The 16,382-nt window shown below is 36.4% G+C and overlaps 1 protein-coding gene across 1 annotated transcript; it reads right to left on the bottom strand.

Annotated features, from left to right (window-relative positions):
- Positions 1-224: 224 nt before the first annotated feature.
- CLRN1 (clarin 1) lies at positions 225-11,807 on the bottom strand. The gene is made up of 3 exons (XM_088132082.1): positions 11,478-11,807; positions 3,268-3,447; positions 225-746 (listed from the first exon to the last, which is right to left on the bottom strand). The coding sequence occupies exons 1-3, from the start codon at positions 11,749-11,751 to the stop codon at positions 481-483; spliced, it is 720 nt and encodes a 239-aa protein (XP_087988208.1). The 5' UTR covers positions 11,752-11,807; the 3' UTR covers positions 225-480.
- Between the last annotated feature and the right edge of the window lie 4,575 nt (positions 11,808-16,382).

Here is a 16,382-nt window from a genome sequence, read left to right as displayed (position 1 = left end):
TATACATGAATAGTTGTCCTGTTGCTGAAATTAGGGTTTATGGTTAGATCTTTTTCAATTTTAACATTTTAGCCATTAGTTCTTTGAAATAAAAACGGAGATGACTGCATACACTTCAGACATATTTCAAAGAATGGATTGATATAACTTCTAAACAAATACTATTCAACATAATTTGCAAGTAGGAAACAAACAGGTTTTATTATCATGGATTCTTGCAGGTATATAAATCAGTTTGGGTAAACTGTTTCACATTCTTTTTGAAACCCAGTATTGCTGTGTTGAAAAATTATAATCTAATGAAAGTAATATAACTCATACTGAATAAAGCCTTTAATACATTCCGTTTGCTGGTATTTTTTATACGTTTCTGCCTCAAAATACGCTTGTAAAAACCAACCTTTTAAATACGTGTGTATTTTGCATCGTTTGGAAAAGGCCAAGATGAATTATTTGCACAAATCAAGATTTAAAGTATGTCTAGTACATGAGATCCATTGCTCCATTTGGTGCCTCAGAATCTTTTGATTTCGAAAAAGGAAACTCAAATCCAGCCAGGCGTATAAGCAGAATGTTCATAAAGTGTACTAATGAGCACACCAGGATGATCCAGAATGATTTTGCAAACTGCTCACTGTGAGTTTTAAAAATAAAACTTCCTTCTTTATAATTAGCTATTTTCTCAGAGAGGTGGTGGATTTTCACTTCTGAAGAAAAGAGTATCAAAATAAGAAAGCCACAAGAAACTGAAAAAAAAAAAAGCAAAATTAATGTTCAGTCAGTTTTTCAACCTAATTCTGCAACATTGTTTGTTTGTTTGTTTGTTTATTAAATTTGTATGCCACCCATCTCCCCCGGAGGGTGACTCTGGGCAGCTCACAGTTAGAGTAAAACCCAAAAACAATTTAAAAAATAAATACCCACATTAATTAATTAAAAAGTCAGACTATATAAAAAAATGTTGTTGCACTTCAACATTTATAAATTAGCTCTCCTCCCTACTTTCCTCTCTAATAGGTTGGGTCCCAGTTGAATCCAACAATTAATAAGAAGAGATAATTATAACTTGCTTTTGTTCCATTTCTTCCTCATCTTATCTCTAGGTTTATCAGTTTAAAATCCACACTCAACTGAGTTTCACCTGGTCTTTGTAGCCTTCCAATGTGGCCTGATAGTTCTTTCACATCTCCTTTCTGGCTTTATTTGGTACTTTCTTATATTAAAATTAATGTTCCAATCCATGTATTAAAGGGTGAACAGGCTAACTCTAGGTATTTTCTTCTTTGTAAATTAAACAAAGCTCCCCCAAGTCTTTTTGCTTATGTGTGAAAAATAAAACATATCAGTCTGTTTGAATGGTAATATTTGTTGAGTTAATTCTTTCCCACTGCTTATAAAGCAAGTGTGCTTGTTTATAGTGCTAGCTAATTCTATTCCTCCTTGCTTGAGAGAGTCATAAATAGCTATTTCTCCAAATAGCAAACACTAGGGGGTGATGTGCCATGTATGCACCATATCTCTGTTCAAAGATTCTTCAGAAAAGTGGTGAAGATTTGTGACTCTCTAGATGCTGCTTACAAATTCCAGCAGTGCAACTTGGCCCAAAGTGTAGGATAAGCATTCTGGTTTAGCAATAAATGAAGACATACATCCCACCCCTATTCTTGCCTTAGACTGACTCGTGGCTGTACACATGTGTACCTAAGGATTTACATGCACAAGGGAATGAAAGACCTCATTTAGAAAATATTCAGAACATAGTAAGGAACAGACAGTGGTAACATCATCCACACTCAGACATAGAAGTGTGCCTGATTGTAGTGGAAGTGGGCAGCCTTCCAATCTCCATATAGAGATGTTCAAGATCCTGTACTACTAAAACTCTCTTTGTGTTTAACTATCTCTTGGTACCCTCAAGTTAGCCCAAACAGTGAATTATATTGCAATAATTTTTGAATCAAAGTACCTAAAATCTGCTAACCTAAAGAATGCACAAAAAATCTAGGACCCATTACTCCTGTGGAATTGAAATTTCCACAATGTTCAGACCAGTTTTATTTGCAAAGTTATGGCCATTGCAGTGTCCCCATGATCATGTGATCATGAGTTCTAATGGTCCCTGCCAGCTTCCCACAAGTAAAGTCAATAGGGAAGCCAGCAGGAAATCGGAAGTTGCTCCCACTTCCACTGCTTTTTTGCCCACCCATGATCATTCTATTTATCTGTTTAGGTAAGTAAATATTGATTTATTATTGAAGTTCCTTTGCCACTGCAATTATTTTTCTATTTATGCATCTATTTCTTCTTAGATGATCACAGGACTGTCCAGACTGGGGTAAAAAAATATGGTCAGCTTAAAATTTAATATTCATTCTGGTCACATCAGACTGTAGTACATCTCAAAGTATGGCCCAACGAGTCACAGGGTTGTCTAGTAATCTATATGTGCTTTCTGAAGCAGGTGCTAGAGAGTTTAAATAACGAAAATGATTTTATTTAAGCTTAGAGTTTTGAAGTTATGTATTTCAGAGCTGTTTTAAACCAGTGTTTGTTTTAAATTCAAGTTGGATTTTGCTTGCTGTTTTTTAGTTACCTCTGTGTTTTGTTTAGTTTTGTATTTTGCCAATTTTACATAGGTTATTTTATTTCTTCATTTTGTAAAATGGCTGGATATAAATATATATCTTTTAATTTAATAATATGTAACATTGTAGTGTTCTTTTTATAGCTATTTTCAATGTTTATAGCATCCCAAACTGTCAATTTCTGGCATGGCTATGGTGGGTCAGTGTTCAGGACCAGTGATTCTTAGACAGTTGCCAGAATACCACAATCCAAGCATAGTCTTTAGCTATACTTGAGTATTTTAATCCACTACCCCTGCCAAAAAAAAAAAGGAAGGAAGGAAGGAAGGAAGAAGAGAAGAGAAGAGAAGAGAAGAGAAGAGAAGAGAAGAGAAGAGAAGAGAAGAGAAGAAGGTCACTACTTAGGTTAGATGGGGTTGCTGAGATTGTAACCCAAGAAATGTAGAAGATACCAAATTAGATTGCATGGGATGACAACATATTGAGTAGAAATCATCAGTTTAAAAAGAAAAAAAATCAGCATGTTTGTCTTTTTTCATGTAAAAAAGTGAATAACCAGTAAAAAAAGAGTTTGTGAAACATACTTTGAATAACTGTCCAGTTTATCTTATTTGTAACCAAGAGATTCTGGTAAATATATCTATAGAGAGAGATCTACATGCAAAAGTATAATAGGACTGACCTGAAATGAAGCTCCACAGGTAGAGTCCTAATGGACCATGTAACGTTCCATAAGGAGTGCCAAAGGCATTGTACATGAAGAAGCCTGTTGCAATCAGTGCGAACGCGAACAGCACCAAGCAAAAGACAATGACACTTACATGGATACTTGCAGGCATAATTTTGAATAAATCTGGAAAAACTAACAAAGCAGAGAAAGTATTTATTTATTTATTTACAAAATCTAGAAAAACAAAGCAGAAAAAAAATTTATTCAGTTATTTAACTATCACTTTGTACGTTGCCTCAATCACTGGGGCAACTCTAAGTGGCTGGAATAGGGAACTACTGCCAACATTAAAGAAATCTTGATCAATGGGGCAGGAATTTTTTGTAACTTATTTATGATTGAGGATTGAAATTAAATAGAAGTATAGATAAAACAAAGAATTATATGAAAATAGTAAAACTGATACAGTGGAGGACATGTTGTAAGCATTTATATTTTAATATATATCCATTTTCTGAGAAGTGAAATATGGTTGGGCTTTGCAACTTAGATGTAGATTGGCATCATTTATCTTTGTTTTGTTTCCCCACTGGAGTAAAGCTCACATATTTAAACCTGATTGAAGCACATCAATCAGTATTCATGTGCATTTCCTAACCTGGTGCCCTCCAGAAGGGCTAGACGTCAGTCCGAAGAATTCTTAACCAGCACAGCCATACATGGACAACATAATTTTTTCCAGGTTACTCTCCATTATTTAGTAAATCTCAAAGTGAATCAAACTGAAAATGGGCAGCCTCTGCTGTGCTAGAAGCAATTTCAACATGCAGTCCAGAAAAACATGCTGTTTCTTGTTAGTGATTTGGAGATAGTTCTCTGAATAAGTTCCCTCTGTCTTTAATGTCACCACGGAGCATTTACAGTACTTGTTCTCTTCCGTCCTTATTCTCAATTTGCAGATACCTACAGAAAAAAGGAGCTCCTTTCTCTGAGGCCACTTACTAATTGATCATTCTCCATGGAAAATAAAGGGGAAGTGGCATGAAGATGTCAGAAGCACCAGGCCAAGTGCTTGTGGTGACTTTGCACATGGCAACTAGCTGCCATAACCCTGCACTTATCTATGCCCAGGTTTCCACGTGCAATTTCATTCATGGGGGAGATCCCACAGAGAAAAGAAACCATCAAATTATACAGATGTATGCAGCTGTATAAAATGTATAAACCAGACCAATGATGATCCTTCTTCCAAAGTTTTGCTTGTTCAACATCACAAAAGATATAAGCCCTTTTTCAATGATGGCTTGAAGCAGGCAACGAGTAACTAGAGTAAATGGATTGTAGGCAACAGGGAATATCTAGAAAACAGGATGACTTCTGTTAGCAACAAATCACTCACTTAACAATGTGTCTAAAGCTTTTATTATTTACTTGACCTCATTTATTCACTGGATTTTCTAGGATCTATGGAAATCCAGTGCTAACTCTCCTGTGTTTTTCCCCAATTCTTTCTTCATTTTTCATTCCACACAAAAAAGTCATTAAGGAGGGAAAGATAGAATGGCCAGGTTTCCACTTTATAGTAAACCATAATGTGCTTTGATTTTAGCTTAGGACAGAGTAAATCCAGCCACAGTATTTGTAAACCATGATTTGTGACTTAAATAGTATTAAGTCACAAATCATGGTTTACAAATACTGTGACTGGATAACTATGCTATTATGCTTATTCCACAAACCATGGCTGAAATTCACCAGGCTATTATGGCTTATTGCACAAACCATGGCTGAAATTAACTAGGCTATTATGGCTTATTGCACAAACCATGACTGAAATAAATTATGGCATAGGATGACTAATTTCTGCTGGCAGCACCTTAAAAAGGCAGAAGATATTGAAGCAACATAGTAGGAGGCAGTATTTTTCTGAGGACACTTAGCATCCACCTCATCAGAATGAGTATAGTTTAATTTCCAAATGTTTTACATATAGGATGCATTTCACAGATGGTGATTTTTTGTTTGTGAATCATGTCCTGTTCAGCTTTATTAAATATATGATCATAGACAGTAAGCAAACGCACTATTTATCTAAAATATTTATATATTGTCATACAAAGCCTCTAAAGGCAGTGTACAAATTGATAACTACTTAGGCAGAATAGTTTGTGGGTTAATCTTTCTACTGATTTTTAAATACTTCTGCTGAGTTAGCCACAATAGATATTTTAGAATGATTTGTAGAATACAAGATAACTGCTCCTAGTCCACAGGGGTATGATTAAGCTGGTGTTAATAACTCCTTAGAACTGCTTGGCTGTGGTTAAAACATGCTGAGAAAAAGCAATGTAGGCACTGCAAATAAATTTATGTAGCAGGTATAATATAAATTATAAGCAACTCCATTTGAACTCTCTAATTCAGTCAACTGGGTCAAGATTCATGCACATTATCTTAATACTATAATTCTCTGTTGGAGTGGTGGTGGAGTACACTGTGTTGCTGGGTTTCGAATGCAGATTTCTAGAATATTCACTTTCTTTGAAATGAGGTTCTAGTCTTCAATGTTGCAAATCAGATCATTGCCCAGGAGTGGGATTTAATTACTTTTTCATTTACAAGGACAATTCAATGTCCTGCCTTGATTTTAATCTCTAAAATCTGTGTCATTTTGGATCCAGATATCAGAAGGACAATGTCTTCCTGGACAAGCCTGCCTAAACATGTCAGAGTATTATCAGAGCGGTCTCCAAGCTTCTGCCCTTCCTGAGGCAAGACAGGTGCTAAGTGAAGAAACAGTCTTTTCAGATATGCTTTTTCCCCAAAAAGATTTGTGTGACACTATTTTCTTTCTTTTTCACGCAATCTCTTGTTCTGAATCTGTTCTGAAAATTGTTTCTGTTGCTCTTTTTTACTGTTTGATTTGTAAGTCTCTGGGAGAATTTTTTTTTAAACTGAAGGGCAACAAATTCTTTAAATAAATATTTCCCTCCTTTTACAACATGAAAAAAATGCTAAGAAAATTGTGAATTAATTTTACTTGCAGAACAGTAATAACATGCCAAGTGAATAAGGCAGGTGCTATCCTACTACTTCTGCATTCAATAGCTGATCAAGGTAAGCAGACGATGATCTGTCACATTCTACTTTATTTTGGAATAAGTCCCACTGAACTTAGCAATGAGCTCAGTGTAGCACAATGCATGCAGAATGCACACAACAGAATCACTTAGTTCAGTGTTGTCCAAACTTGGCCACTTTAAGAGGAGTGGACTTCAACTCCCAGAATTCCCCAGCCAGCATGGCTGACTGGGGAATTCTGGGAGTTGAAGTCCACTCCTCTTAAAGTGGCCAAGTTTGGACAACACTGACTGAGCTGAAAACCTCCATTCAATAACTGGGGTAGACTTCACAAATTTGGCACCCTCTAAATGTGTTGGGACTTTCTCCCACAATACCTAGCAAGTATTTAGTTGACCTCACATTGTGGAATCTGTAGTCTTATCACACAATTGAAGCAGCACATAAACCTAGCTAATACATAAAAAGGGTCCCAGATTATGGAAGGCTACACTAGCAAGTAAACCTAGCGGTAATCATGAATAAACCTTTTTTGAACTACACTGCATAATTTGCAAAACATGTACATAATTTGCATAGGTTGTAAATCACAAAATGTTGATTTTTTTTTTTTTGGTAGTTGTGAGAATATTTTATGTAAGTAATTGTAAACTGTTATTCTTGTGCTTTATGTCATGCCACACTAATCTCTTGATTGCCCACCTATTTCCCTCCATAGCTACATTTACAACTTTTTATATATCATTAAAATTTATAGCTGACCATCTAATGAAATGTAATCCTGCAACAATGTTGCCTTAGAAGCAAAGCCACCTTTCAGGATGAGGAATAAATCTGAATGCTGATGGCCTTTAGAAAATGAACTGTTGACCCAGAAATTGACAAGAGTCAGAGGAAACGAAGCAGAAGGCTTTCTCTGAGCCTGCATGAGTTTTACAGGCACAGCAAATTCATTTTACAATTTTAAAAATATATACATAGTGGTTAGTAGGAAAAACATTTAAAGGGAGCAGATATAGACCTAAAGCAAGGCAGATGATTTAATTTTTCTTCTCAGGCATGACACACTGGGACTCAATGTATTAAAATGCAAACACAGCTAGAGTAAGTAAATGGTTTTTTATTTTATTTATTAAATTTGTCCCTGCCCATCTCCCCCCAATGGGGGACTTAAAGAGAGTGATGCTGCAAGCAGTGATAAAAAGAGTGTGGAGTAAACCTTTCATAGGAATTAGCTGCCTTAAAGCTACTGGAGGATGTGCAAAAAAGCAAATCAGTAAAAGGAACATCCAAGAAAAAATACTAGCACAATTTTATACCATCATTGGTTTCTGCTGTCCCTAGATTAATCACAGGGCACTTTCGTGCTGCCAAGGACATCAGTATGAACTCCTGTTTTCAGTATAAAACCAGACAATGTAAGTTGTGTACAAGGAACTTGGGGAAAGGAGAATTACTGTATATTGCACTATTGACACCATTTTTCCATGTATTGGCAGAATCATGTATGTACTACTTTGTACACATTACGCCCATACATAACCTGTATGCCTTATGCAGTTTCCTGTAAATGATCCAATCAACATGTCAAGGTTTGGAGTGGATACTTTCTCATTTATCCCTCTAGCCTTTGATCATATATGGTGTACTGCTCAAACATACCTATAACATATAAGGGTTGGACTGGGTCCTAGTTGCTTACCCATTTCCGTGGATGTAGATCAGTGTTGTCCAAACTTGGCCACTTTAAGATGAGTGGACTTCAACTCCCAGAATTCCCCAGCCAGCATGGCTGGCTGGGGAATTCTGGGAGTTGAAGTCCACTCATCTTAAAGTGGCCAAGTTTGGACAACACTGATGTAGATAGACTGTGTAAGTGATGTGCTGCTGTCTCCACAGCATCAAACAGCAATCTCTGTAGACCAAATAGAACAAACCCTAATAGGAATGTTATTATATTAGTGGTGGTTTGTTTTAACTGCACTGTTGCTGTTGCATTGTTTTGTTTTACTGTTTGCCACGCAGAGTCCATTGAGAGTGGGGTTGCTTAGAAATGCTGTCAGATAAATAAATGTAAGGCACAAAATCATATTTTCAACATTTAATCTTCTGTTGTTTAATTGTCTGTTGCCTGTTTAGAACTTGCTTTTACTCTTCTCCAACCTATGCCTGAAATTCTATTAAACATAAATTCCTACTTGGTTATAATGACAGGAGTATGTCCGGCCTTCAACATGTTCCTGCAAAGACTTGTATGCCTTATCAATAGGAATTTGTTCTCTAGCATCTCCAATTGAGAGGATGTAACTGAATCATGGAACTCCTGCTTTGTAGTCAGAAAATCCCAGGCTTCATTTTTAGTATCTCCTGGTAGGTGTAGAAAACTTGCAGTGAAATGTGAGCAACCACTGCCAGTCAGTAGTGGTGTATTTGGCTAGCTGGATCAGCAGTCTGATTTAATTCAAGGTACTGTTGAATGCTCCTAAGTAGCATCTCTTCTGAGGATTACTAGCTTCAGGGTCAGAGAGGTCTCCTCTACTACAAAGAGTTGTGTAGAAAACAAACATTCCACACCCTTCACCTGTTTGTATCATAAATTGGCAAATAGATGTATGATATGGGCTAATTAGGCTCCCACATCTGGGGTGAAAAAATCCAGACAACCATTAGGTAGCAGCAAAAATACCGAAGACTCTCTTTGCTACCGTCTAGCGATGGCCCAGCTTTTTGAAGGCCAGATGTGATAACTAATGCTTATTTAGTTGAATAAACTAAAGTCAGGTAAGTTCATTAAGGTGAATGGGATTTGTTTTCAAGTAGATGAACAAATGACAGCAGCTTTATAAATAATCTAGTCTCTGTAGATTGCTACCCTACTGAAGCATGCTGCAGATTTGTGTACCCTTTGGAAATGATTTGGTAGCTATGCTTTGGACCAGGGCTCCTCAACTGTGGCAACTTTAAGACGGGTGGACTTCAACTCCCAGAATTCCCCAGCCAGTATAGGGAATTCTGGGAGTTGAAGTCCACCCATCTTAAAGTTGCCAAGTTTGAGAAATACTGTATTAAAGCTTCCATGTGAGGTTGAAAGGAGTGGCTGCTGTTGCTTATCAGAGCACACACGACTCTTAAAGCAGTGGCACTTCTTCCAGCCTCGAACGGAAAACTGAAAGCAGTTACTTGAGTGAATACCAGTGCAAGATAGGATTTCTTAATCATCTGCGAAGCATGCATAGCCCCACTGCATATGAAGAATAATACTCTTCTGCCCCATTTACCAATGTCTCATTTGACTACAGAAGCAATGTAACAGCCAGACTGTTTTTTTCCCTGTCCTAATAAAGCAGTGCCAAACCCTTTGGCCCATGCTGAGTGAAAAGGAAGAGGCTGTGTTTGCACGGCGGGTGAACCATTTGGTTAAGAGGCATGTTCAAGTTACTATTGTATTCTCGCCATTGGGGCTCTTTAACAAAAACATGAAACTTACCTTGCTGCTTGAATCCAGACTGGTCACCATTTTGCATTTAACAAATTAGTAACCAAGCTCTCATATTACGAGAGATGAACGCTGCCAGTTCTTAGCATGCTTTTTGCCTGCTGTAGCTGAAAACCAAACAATTTCACGAATCATGCACACATTGTGAGAGCAAGTTCAGCTGGTTTGCTTCAGTTTAAGCTATGTCTGGATTCTGGCACAGCAGTGGAAAGGTTAGAAGGTTATGTTTCTGTTCTACATAAACCACAGTTTGCTGTATTATACAAACTCAGCAAACAGTAGTTAATTTTAACTGGATTATTGAAATCTTAAAATTGTGGCTTGTGAATCTGTGTTTTTCTCACTAATCCAATGAATCTGAAACAATCCTCTCACCAATGCATCGGAAGCGAGTAAGGCTCAATAAAGGGCATTCTGCCCAAATGATCTCACGTAATCTTAGTGTAGCGGTTCATGGGGATGGAATGTTAAGCAAAGTAATTTTTAATAAAAACAACATACTGTTTCATTCTTTACAACATCATTCACAGAATTCATAGTAGGCTCCCATTTGAAAAGCAGTTCATCAAATGGCAGAGGAAAGGAATAATGAGAACTTTCAGAAAAATATTACAAACAGCTTGCTGTAGAATTTAATTAGACAAAGCTATTCTCAACAATAACTTAAATCAATATGGTTACCATCACTGCAAAGAGGAAACAAACTCCCAATTTTTAGTCCATCAGAAATTATTTGGGGCAGGCAGTGCTGTTTCTCTGCAGATTGCCTGCCAGCTATTGCTGGTAAAAAAAGAAATGTTTGGTGACACGCTATGAGCTGCTGTCTAGATAACCACGATTTGAGTGATGCACAAACAAATCAGCTGGGTGACTGGCAGCCTTAACAATATTTTGCTGTGGAAGATCAACTGATAAATCACAAAGTGTAACTCTTCCTGTGCCAATCATGGACAGCAGTGATTAGCAGCACAATCAACATTTTACTTCTCCACTTAAGACAGCGTTCCAATTTACAAATAAGTCTACTGGAACTCAGTTTGGGCTTTCTTCTTAAAACATCTATGCTGTGTTAGGATGTGAGGTAGACCTTTTGGGGTGCCCACGTTATCTTTACACCTCTATGAGGCCAAGACTTATTAGACCAGTGAGCTTCTTTCTGGGTAAATGGAATTGCACACAGATAGGATGGCACTATTTATTTCTCATTTTCTGCATCTATTGAAGCTAAAGAAGGATTCATTCCAATTCTCTTTTTACTTCTTCCCACTCCTTTTAAGCAGATTAAAACAGAAGCAAAGGTCTCTCTTGAAAAAAGAAAGCATGTGAGAATTTAAGGTGGCATTCTTCTGCAAATTTATTTGAAAATAAGCCCTAAAGAAGAAAGTTGGTGTTACTACCATGCAAACCTTCACAGGCTGAGGCTGCCTTATCCTATGCAAAGGTATAAGAAAGTATAAGAACATCAAACAGAAGTCAATAAAAAAAACCCATGATAAATTATCACATATATGTTATAGCAATATAATTTTGTATTTCCCATTTGTAAATCTTTCAGAAGAAATAGGAGAAAGCTCATTTACTTGTCTGTCAGACCATGATAGCATGCACAAAGTATTAAATAATTCAGATTGTCATTGTTACTTACATGAAAACTGAAAAGGTCTCCCTCCAAGGCCACATTGTCTAACCCGCTCCCCATAGAATAGTCCATACTGAATTTCACCAATAAACTTATCTAATTCCTGGCCAGTCGCATTAACAAGCAGCGCTCCAGTTTTGCAAAGAATTTTTCCTTGGATCCATAGCTGAGTTCCTATGGCTGCTGCAATGCCCAGAGCACAAGCAAAACTGAACACACCAGCTATGCAGAAAACAACTTTCTTCTGTTGGGCTGGCATATATAATCCTGGATGAGGCATATAGAAAAATGTGAAAATATAATTTCAAATGAAACCTTTAGCAAAGTGGGTTTTGCAGCATCTCTTCTCAATGTTACTTGAGAACAAAGGTTTCAAATAACAGATGGAAACCTCTGTGTAATTTGATGAGTGCCCTCTTTGGGTTTGTTTTTTTTAATAGCCTTTGTCTGATTGGGTGAACTGAAAACTCCAGAAAGAGATCTGGCTCTTGGATTATGTTAGCAACTGTGTGCAGAGAAATAAAATTTAAATTTAAATTTAAATTGGGAAGAACTTTAAAAGTGAACACAATCAACAAATAGACTTTAACGTTTTATCTTTGCATATCACTAAGAAATTATTCAGGCAGAAGATACAGGGTCTATTATGTATGCTTAATTTTATTATTAAAATAAGGCTAACACTGTTCTATTTTGTTCTCAGATTGGACATTTCAGTGAATAGACAATTGGAAACAGCCATTGTACTATTTGTTTCAAAGCTGTTCGAATAGATGGGTGCTTTGTTTCAAACAAGGGTCATCGGCAACATCCCAGATGGCCTCTAGGGGGCAGCAAAGAGACACAGAACACTTTCTTTGGTGCCCTCTAGTGGTAGTTAAGATCTTTGCAGTGAAGATCTGGTAGTCCTAATTCAAACAACCTTTCTAGTTAAGCCATTTCTAGTTAAATCAACATGAAAATATTCCAGTTCTGCTGATTTGTAAATTGAATTGTTTATTACCCCCTGACCCCATGTCAGTCAGTGCCAATGATTTAACTATTTTCAGTTGTGCAGTGGAATCAACTAACTGAGCTTAAAGCTTGTGGCTTCTAGATACATGTCTTATTCATTGTAAGTCTTTCACTGGGAAGGAAAAACAAACAAACAAACCCAGAGTGGAATAGTAGGTAGAACATTGTGCACAGCACACACCTGTTCTTTAAGGGTGCTTAGAAATGGATTTATGTAAAACCTGGCATTTGTAGAACAGTTTTCCAAATTCTCAGCAGGCAAATCATCTCTAAAGTTTAAGTATGTTTCAGTACCAAACAACATATTACTATGGGTTCTTTCTTTCATTCTCTCTTCCTGGCATAATTGAACCATGACATTCTTAATTAATTTATGCACATGTAATTATCCTTCCATGTTTAATTTGCTGCCTTGTTCTTTCCTCATACATATTGTAAGAGGTGGATAGTGGGAAGAAAACCTGCACGAATTTCACCTATATCCACTCTAGACCTCGGAACAGATTATTAATACCAACGATTATGATTATCTGTTCAGAGGTGCTAAGAATACAAGACTGATTTGAGGTATTTTCTTCTTTTCCCCAAATAGCTGACTAGTGTTTTGAACACTACAAAGTACATGTATGATTTTTCCCCACAGTGATGATATATATAGAGGAAATTTATAAGAGAAAAATAGAAAGGAAAGAAAAAAGATACAAAGAAGTAGCTTCTGATTTTCTATACAGCAGTTAGAATTATAAGTTCAGCTCTTACTCTATGGTTACAACATACCTCTCTTCTTTCTATAATCTATCCTGTCTAATCATCAAAACCATAAATTAAAAGTTCATTTTTTTCTCTGTTTCACACAAAAAGTCTATAAGGGGTTTCCTATCCACAATAAATATAGATATTGTCTTTTCTCTAATCAAAGAAGTCAATTTAGTCATCTCAGCAAGTTCCATCATTTTCACCAACCATTCCTCCATTGTGGGTAATGTCGAATCTTTCAATCTCTGTGCATACAATAATCTTGCTGCAGTGATGTATAAAAACAAAGTTCTATGACTTTTTCCCAACTGTATGTCCATCAATGCCAAAAGAAAAACCTCTGGTTTCAATTGTATAATAATCTTTACAATTCTCTGAATCAGTATATTTGAATCCAGAATTTTCTGGCTTTTTTACATGTCCACCAAACATGATAAAATGTCCCTTCTTGTAGTTTCTTTTTACAATCCTCCACTGTTGCTTCTTTCTGTAGCAACATTTCATTCAATGTCCATCTAAAAGAATTAGATTTTCTTTTATAAATCAAACTCACAGGATTACGATCTGAAAAAGTCTTTGATAATATCTCTACTTTAGAAACCTTAGTGGCCAGATTCTTTGAAATCCAAATAATGTCTATTATATGCTCTTGAATTGCCATTTTTCTGTCTCCATATGTCAACCAGCCCTAAATTGTCCATCAGACCAAAGAAAACTTTTGGTAATTTGCTTGAGTGACTTTAATATATATTTTTTTCAAAAGTTCTGTCCAGTTGTGGGGAGATCACACCATTCCAATCTCTCATCAAACACCAATTTTCATAGGAAAAACCTATTAATCTCCCCATAAATTGCTTATAAAACAATACTTTGTCCTCATTTGGGGAATATATTCCCAGTATCAAAGTCTTAGTCCCATGCAAATTAACTTCCACCCCAATAAATCTACCTTACTCATCAGTCAGTACAAGTTCTGGCTTTAATTGGGGATTTATGTACAAAGCAACTCTCCTTCCTTCCTTCCTTCCTTCCTTCCTTCCTTCCTTCCTTCCTTCCTTCCTTCCTTCCTTCCTTCCTTCCTTCCTTCCCTGCTGAAATAAATTTTTCAACCCAATTTTTAAAAATCAAATATTTTCTGCCCTTTTTTCTGATTTGTGTCTCTTGTAGGCAAATTATATCTTGTTTTAAATGTTTCAAATAATGAAACTTTTTCTCTCTTTTGAGGAGCATTTGCTCCATTTATATTCCACGTTCAGCATTTGTAATCCATTATCAAGCCAAAAGTTTAGAAAAATCAATACCTGTAGCACCTAGTTCAGTATCATCCCTTTCAGTTTCTTTTTGCATCTGTTGGAGTTTTTGTGTAGTCTCTTCTGAAACCTCCATTTAAATTTCCTCCAATTCCTTTTTTAATTTTTCTAAAAATTTCCTCACCTTCTGGACAGAATTCAGTTGAAACCTCTGCTGTTTGAAAGTAAAAATCACACCTTCCAATTTGTTCCATCTAAATGGGATCTTTTTCTGCTTTAATCTCTCAGTAAAAAAAAAAAAAAAGAAGCTATTTCTCTTATGCAAGATTCTAATACCAATAGAGGTGAATAGGTAATGAAACGTTTGCAAAAAAAGAACCAAGCTCAGAGAACCCCAAGGACTCCAGAAGATTCTAATAGGAATTTCTTTGCAGACTGATAATGCAAATATAATTGTTCTCAATCTTGTATTAAAATGCTGCTGTAAAACTTGATCCCTTGTCTTCTTCTTGACAAAGTGCACCAAAACTTCCCTTGGAACATTTCTCGTTCTCGCAAATCTGGAATTTATTTACTTTATCCATTTCTGCCTCCGTATCTTCCCTAATCCAAAAAATTTGCCAAGGCTTTATTAATCTTTTCTCTAATATCTTCATCAGAATCCTCTAGGATTGCTCTCAGACAAAATTCCTTCTCTCTCAATTCCAACAGAGCTAGATTATCTAGTTCTCTTTCCAACTCTCTGTCTATAACTTCTGTCTTACTCTCTAAGATTTCCAGTTTGTCATTAACTTGTTTTACCTCTCCAGACACTTGTTTTACAGAGCTTTCCATCTTCTTAACTTCTTTCATCTCTTCTTTCATCTTTACAAGTCTTTCATCCATTATTTTTTCAAAAGCTGTCAATTTAGAATAAAGTGATTTAGTCAATTTAGTATCAAGTGATTCAGCTAATTTATTGCCTAATTCCTCAAACATTTTCTGAAGCAAATCTGGTGTAATTCCTTTCTCTGCAGGTTGCTCTAGTGATCCTCCCCTCCCCTTCATTCTTGCTGCTTTTCTGGTTGTCATTATGATCTTATAATCCAAAAAGGAAAGTATCTCAAACAAGGGGAAAAGATAGGAAAGCTTCCCCCTGCTTTTTTTCTCTTTTATCTTCCTGTACCTTTAATACACTGTGTCTCTAATGGCACTCTGTAGTCCACAATCAATATCCCCATAGTTACAGTCAGCATCACAGTCTGGCTCATGTTACCTTTGTCTTTTGTTTTGTAAAATCTGCCAATTGTCTGCACTCTTTAACAGTAAACAAAACAAAACATTCCCATGAAGGTCTGGGTCATTTGTCTAAATTAATTCCAGTTTGTTCTAAAACACTTTCACCAAAAATTATCTTTCAAAATAACTGTTCCCTTTATCTGTTTTAAACTTTCTTACATTGACTCCTTGTTAAGCTTTTTGCCCCAAAATTTTAAGTCCTTAAAAACCTTTTCTTTATTTATTTCTCTGTAATCCAGAAAGAATTATAACTCACCAAGTAGTATCTTATCCTTCTGCATAGAAAATCTCTCTTTACCTGAAAATTAATTACATCCAAAAGCGGTTAAGAAATGAGGGTTGGCTGATCTTTGTATCCCTATAATAGGCTGCAATTATGGCTGTGAGCTTGGTTGAACTCCTTTGATTCCCAGTCCTCAAGTCACAAGCCAACCACAAAAATCTCAAGAGCTTCCAGTGAGGATTCATGGCAAACTAAACATCCCCGAAGAAGAGGGGCCAGCATTACAGTAGAGGTTGGTGGCCAAATTGGCAGAGATCAGCTGGCATAGTCTTTCTGGATAAAGGAGAGATTGTGAGATCACCTACCTACACTCCAGACAGCTTTTCCTCA

Source organism: Python bivittatus, unplaced genomic scaffold (assembly GCF_059951505.1).
Source record: "Python bivittatus isolate LINGU-HERP-01145 unplaced genomic scaffold, Pbiv_v1 ctg000980_np1212, whole genome shotgun sequence".
NCBI lineage: Eukaryota > Metazoa > Chordata > Lepidosauria > Squamata > Pythonidae > Python > Python bivittatus.
Note: the sequence above shows the minus strand (reverse complement) of the source record. Positions and strands in the feature narration are given on the sequence as shown.